The sequence below is a fragment of the Ranitomeya imitator genome, chromosome 2 (assembly GCF_032444005.1).
Source record: "Ranitomeya imitator isolate aRanImi1 chromosome 2, aRanImi1.pri, whole genome shotgun sequence".
Lineage (NCBI taxonomy): Eukaryota > Metazoa > Chordata > Amphibia > Anura > Dendrobatidae > Ranitomeya > Ranitomeya imitator.
In genome coordinates this window covers 31293169-31299168 of record NC_091283.1, presented here as the reverse complement: position 1 = coordinate 31299168, position 6000 = coordinate 31293169, and the positions used below count along the sequence as shown (strand labels likewise).

Here is a 6000-nt window from a genome sequence, read left to right as displayed (position 1 = left end):
GTAGAAGACCGTATAATACGGATCCGTTGAATACGGCTGATAGGAGCAGGGCCATAGAGAATCATCGGGCCGTGTGTTATGCATATTTTACGGATGTATTTTCTGCGCTCATACGTCCGTAAAACTCGCCAGTGTGACGCCGGCCTAAGACAGTACACAGTTGGCTTGTACACGCTCTGAGGACACGTGGGCTGAGGCCATTGGGCCCAGCTGCTTTGCCAATTTGTGAGGTCAAAGCAGTCTTGTAGAGCCTCCTCTGCCTCTGGAGTCCACTTCCTAATTAGTTTTATTGTCGCTGGTTGTTTACTGACAACAGGTTGGTATGATGGAGACAACAGTATGAGGTTGTGGTCTGATTTCCCCAGGGGGGGGCAGTGCAGACGATGAATAGGCGTCTTTAACATTCGCATAGAGGAGATCCAATAATAATTACAGTAAGAGCTTTAAACAATATATCTTTTATAGGAAGAGGCAATACAGTCCATAAATTCGTAAAAAAAATGCTAAATTGAGTGGGTTAAACCAGTTGCCAACACAAACCCCCCAACAGGGGCATTGGCAAATATTGACTTTGTCAGTCTTCACTGTAAATCTGGCATTTTATTCAGAAAGCAGGAAGAACAGGTAGGAAATTATACGACAGGTCCATGTGATATAAGGGGGGTCCTGCTATCGCTCGTTAGGGTTGTGAGGTCATTTCATAGACTAGAAATGAAGAAGTCGCTTTATACATAACGGCCCTAGTGTCACGAGGCGGACGCTGACCCGGGCGCGGTATCACATCATGCAGGACAGACCACTTCTTCGTAGTTCCTTATGCCGGCTTGAAATGTCAGATCATCTTTGAGATGTTTATGGAGCCACGGCAGAACCTGCAGGAGGTCAACATAAAAATCCCGAGCATAATTTGGAAACGAGGTTTTCCTGTTAGGTGTTTCGCAGGGATTATATGTACCAAAACTGAGGACCCCGACCTAAAAGGTGAGAAAACAAGTAGTATGAGAGATTAGATTGTTATCGCAAGACTGCACCTTCACTATATATATATTTTTTTACACTTTTAATTAGTCCCCTTAAGGGCACTTGATCCTCCTTTTTTTAATGCACTGCAATACTATAGCAGTGCAGTGTACTGTGAATCTCACGATCTATAAAGCCCACCTCATTGTATAGTCTTTATATCATTTCTCATGATGGCCTAATGGGCGCTGAGGCACGGACCTGTTTGTGCCCCCAGGTTACAGTATAGCGGTATAATGACTTTACACAGACTCTGACGTATGGAGGTTTCTGCTCCCGGCAGATTATCTTACACGTTGCTTTCTGTCTCACCTGGAAGAATCTTCTCTTATTCGGGTTCACAAAAAGAGATCCCCCGGATTCTCCTGTAAGAGAAGAATGGGTTTGGTCATATAGAAATAGCTGGGAAATGGAGAACAATAAAGGGAGAATTATGAGTTAGTAAAAACAGGTGGGGTACAAGGGTAAATATGTCAGGACCAGAGAGGGATTACAAAAAGCACTTTTTCCTCTGGAGGACCCAACATGTGCATTGCGCTGTGAGTGCACTGTAATTCCTCATTTCTCCTGTGGAAGTGCTGCAGGGAAACTTCAACATTCGTTGCATTCTAACTCCTCCCTAAAAATTGCATCTGATATTTGAGGAGTCCCGAAACATTGGCCTGATTCATTATTACATTTGTGACTTTTTTTCATTAAGTCTTTAGTGCTGCACACTTTTGTTTTTTTCCCTCATCTTTTCACTTGCGCCATTTCTAATGTCACTTTTTTATGTAATTGTCAGGGTTTTTTTTTTATATATATTTTGTTTGTTTTTTTGTTGGCTTCTTCTGCCGATTTTCAAATTTGTGATTTCTGAAAAAGTCGCAAAATTTGTTGCAAATGTCATCCAGTCCCTCACCCCGGGGGTCCTTATATGTGCGCCTTTAACTGTGACTCATTCTTTATGACGATTTACCCGAGACTGCAATTTTTTTTTGCATTAAAGGTCATAAAGCAGATTAAGGATAAAACATTTTTGATTTTGCACAAAATTATTGAGCAGGCTAGCGCAATATTGGTGAAATTGGGGCACAAAATGTCGGACAATACCGCACCCCCCCCCCGTAAAAAAAAACTGACTTTAAAAAAGAAAATGATGAATGGGACCCTTTTGGTTTTGCTGGAGGAGTCACTTACCCTTACAAGACATATCTCCCTGCACACAGAGGTGGCGCGGAGACACCATGTCATCGGCAGTGATGTTTTTATAGGTCTCCAAGCCTTTAATGGCCGATACGCAGGCTTCTCTCTGGACGATAAAATAGAATACAGTCATTGCAATGTCAGTCCAGCTGCTGCAGAACCTCGCTTTGAAAAATGAAGTGGCAGTTTCTTGTCAATAATAAGCATGTGAACACTAGGGCCAGTGATTGGCTGCAGCGGTCACCTGATTGATGAGATAAGTCATTCCCAATTCCCCTGTATTTATATATTCAGCTGCTTTCTCCCAATATGGAGAGTCAGACTTACCAGATTGTCGTACTTTATAAAGACTTCCATCTTTTTCAGCTCTTTTTTTTGTCCTGCTCTGGACAGAAATTCAGCCGGCACGTCGCTGCCTTTCTGTAAGAAGTCACCTGTCACGATACAGAAGCCATTACCGGGCCGGTAACATACAAAGGCCCTATAAATCTAGTCCTCCAAGATGGAGGATGAGTGCTGCCGAGCCGCTCTTCCCTCCTCTCGGCAGCACAGTGCCTACGCTTTTTCAGTCTGGTTGCTAGGCATTCGCCACTTAACAACCATAGACTTTATCTAAGCGTCCCTAGCAACCAGTCTGTGCTGGATAATTTAGGCCTACTGGGTTCAGGGCTGAAAGAATCTCCATTTTTATTTGTGGTTTCTGCATGCCTGGGTGGTATATCATAAGAAAATTTCATCTCTCCATGGTTAGCGGGGGGTTATACCCTCAAGCAAGGCGATGCCCCTTCAGTCTTAAGATATGTGTGGGTCCTAAAGGTCAGACCCCCATTAATGACCCATTAACAGGCTTCAAAGAAAGCTGAAGGCCTCTAACAATGGAAGCAATGGCGGGTTCCTTCTGGTTGCCATGGTGACCTACATATAACCTAGCATCCAGGAGAATACTTCGATGACATGACGACCGATGTAGCCATGACAACCAGTATGGTCGCACTTGGACATTCCCTTTAACTAGCTGGTGTGAATGTGTGTTGGACAGGACACACGGAGGAGACATTACGGTGCTCGTCGCAGCTTGCATCCTTCGCCTTTTTCATGGCCCTGTTGGCGGGCTCCGTGCAGGGGAGGCAGATGGGCCTGTAACACAAAGATAAGGAGGTCGCCAGGTTGATTTAGGCCCTTGTTCAATGTGGAATGGTGCCAACCCCAGGGGGGGATCTGTAATGATAGCTGGAATCATAAAAATCAAAATGGGCCCCACTTCTGCCAAATTTAAAAAAAACTTTTTTTGCGTTGACATCTGCAGTTCTTTTTTAAGGTTCAAATTTTATTTCCATAGATGTATATTGTTGGATAGAGATTGTAAAAACAAGCCCTTTTGCAATTTTCTGCTTCTTGAAATTTGCAGCCGCTCTTGAGATATTAACACTTTTTTCTTCTGTTTACAGCTCGTTTCCTAGGAGACCGACCACCGCTGCTGTCTAGCTTGTAAATACTGCCCTGAAGCTCCAGTGACGGCGTCCTCCAGATGATCCTGCCCAGCTTCAGAACACACTTACAAACAGTAAAAGAGAGCTTGTGAACAATGTGCATGTTCCTCTGTCTAGCAGCGGCGGTCGGTTTCCAAGGCAACCAGCTGTAAACAAAAGAAAAAGGTTAATATCTCCTGGACGGCTGAAAATTTCGATAAGCAGTAAATTGCATAGGTGCTTGTATTCAGAGGTATTATCCAACAATACCCATTTTATGAAGAAGTGAATAACCCTTAAAAGGTTAATTCTGGCTGCCTGCAGCAACCACTAGGGGGAGCTCACTACTTACTGACTTATACAGCAATTACTGATATTCATGGAAGCTTTAAAAATCTGTATGCAGTGAGCTCCCCCTAGTGGTGGCTTCAGGTAGTCACTTCTGAACAGTGTCCTACCTGGTGCTAATAGAGAATTTCACTTTCGTGCTTAGTTTTACAAGAGCCACATCATAGTCGAAATCCTGAGGTATCCCTCTCCCCGATTTACGGCTCAGCTTGTAGCAGTCGTGAATTGTAATGCTTTCTGGTTTGTACGTTTCGCCACCTAGAAGACATGAGATTACATATATTATACGCCGCGGACCCTCAAGTGTCTACAGAAGGAAGGAAGAAGTGAGCATGCACAACGCCATATTGTTGGGAAGATCTTAAAGGGGAAATTCACTCAACCAGAGCAGATTGTGGCCCTTCGAGTCAGCTAATCAGAAGGACCTCCCTTACATCAGCATGGCGTATCGGTATAGATTATGGCGCAGAGGCATGGAGTGTATCATGAAAGGTCAGGACCAGACCTCCTATGCCATTCCATTGGTGGGGGATGGACCGATGCAAATGGCGGTGCGGCGTTCATCCTGCTGCATGGGAGGCACTGAGCTAACAGAGGGGCAACAACTCCAGAACACAAGGGCCCCGGAGCTCAAAAACGCCGGGCAATGTCAGGACCAAAACTCTTGAGGGGTCCACATCTGCCGTACATCAATCACAACTGCTTAACCCCTTTAGATGCTGCTGTCAATAGTGACAGAGGCACTTAAGAGGTTGGAAAAAGGGGGGAAGTGTCCTCTTTCGATGCCCGTCGACCCCATCGCCTGCAAACATGTCTACCGATGACATCACCATAATATCTCGTCCTCAAAATATAATTAAATTTTTTTAAAATGATAATTTTTTTTACATATGTGGTATTACTGCATGTAAATGATAAATTTATCCCATGCAGTGATCGGCGAAACGAAAGAAAAATTGAAAATGCAGAATTGATGCCTCCCCCTCTAATCATAATGGTAAAACTGAAAAAAAAAGAAAAGAACTATAAGTTATAGCTCTGGGAAGGCGAGAAAGGCGGAAGACGGAACTCCTGGGACGATGCTGCCCAAGGGCCTGGATAAACCCGGATCTGGCCCTGACTGTCCATAGGAAATGGATGGCCACCTTTAGGTTTATGGGGGAGGGCGGCTTTCATTCTTGTTCTATTGAGCAGTAAAGATACATAAACAGTTTTCTAATACCTTTAGGTTGCAGGCCCAGAACCTGAGGCTGCACTACTGAGGCATTGCGTCTATAGGAAGTAACATATCGGCTTACCAATGTCGAATATGTATCCGTCGAGGTTTTGGAGGTCGGTGAAGCAATGTGCCGCAGAGAGGACCCATCTGCCGGAGATGAGAGAGCCGAAGCACGGGCTTTTCTTTCCAAACTAGGATAGAGAATAGTTATTACAGCAGAGTTCTGATTTTTCCTGAGGCGCCATATACGTAGGAGACGGAGCTCCTGACAGAAGTATTCATTTTGATCTTTTTTTTACTTTTTCGTCTATTTTTTTTCTTAAAAAGTCGCAAAATTTTTAAACAAATGTTTTCCGGTTTCCTCCCCAGATGATTTTATTGTACTCTAAGACGGAAATTTTTACCCAAACGTTAGATTAGCGAGTGACTTTTTGCTCTAAAAAAAACACAAAGGAAGGTAAAAGACAACAAATATGGAGTATATTTGATTTTGTGCAAAATTAATGAAGCCGCGTGTGCAATTTTGAAGAATTTGCTGCTAAAAACGCCACCGAATCCCCCGAGACACAAAATAAAATAAGTGTAAATGATAAATTGGGCTCATTTTCTGTTCCACTCACTCCGATCTTCACGTTCCAGGGATAAATCAAGCTTTTGTCAGATTCATCCGTCTCGTCGTTGAGGCCACACATTTCCCCGTAGTCCCTGATATCTGTCAGGGAAAAAAATCTATACATTTATGATCAATTGGTGGAAGTC

General features: G+C 43.7%; 1 protein-coding gene across 2 annotated transcripts in view; it reads right to left on the bottom strand.

The window, feature by feature from the left end:
- Nucleotides 1-438: 438 nt before the first annotated feature.
- Nucleotides 439-6000, bottom strand: part of LOC138661584 (complement C2-like) — a 43748-nt gene continuing 38186 nt past the window's right edge. The window contains exons 12-19 of one of the 2 annotated variants that reach the window (XM_069746397.1): nt 5862-5953; nt 5321-5432; nt 4133-4280; nt 3266-3342; nt 2533-2639; nt 2200-2311; nt 1333-1385; nt 439-974 (exon numbers count right to left, since the gene is read on the bottom strand). In XM_069746397.1, coding sequence (XP_069602498.1) covers nt 783-974; nt 1333-1385; nt 2200-2311; nt 2533-2639; nt 3266-3342; nt 4133-4280; nt 5321-5432; nt 5862-5953 — 893 coding nt within the window. In that variant the 3' untranslated portion in view covers nt 439-782. Of the gene's footprint in view, nt 982-1332; nt 1386-2199; nt 2312-2532; nt 2640-3265; nt 3343-4132; nt 4281-5320; nt 5433-5861; nt 5954-6000 lie in introns of both variants that reach the window. The other variant, XM_069746398.1, reaches the window with a different exon arrangement.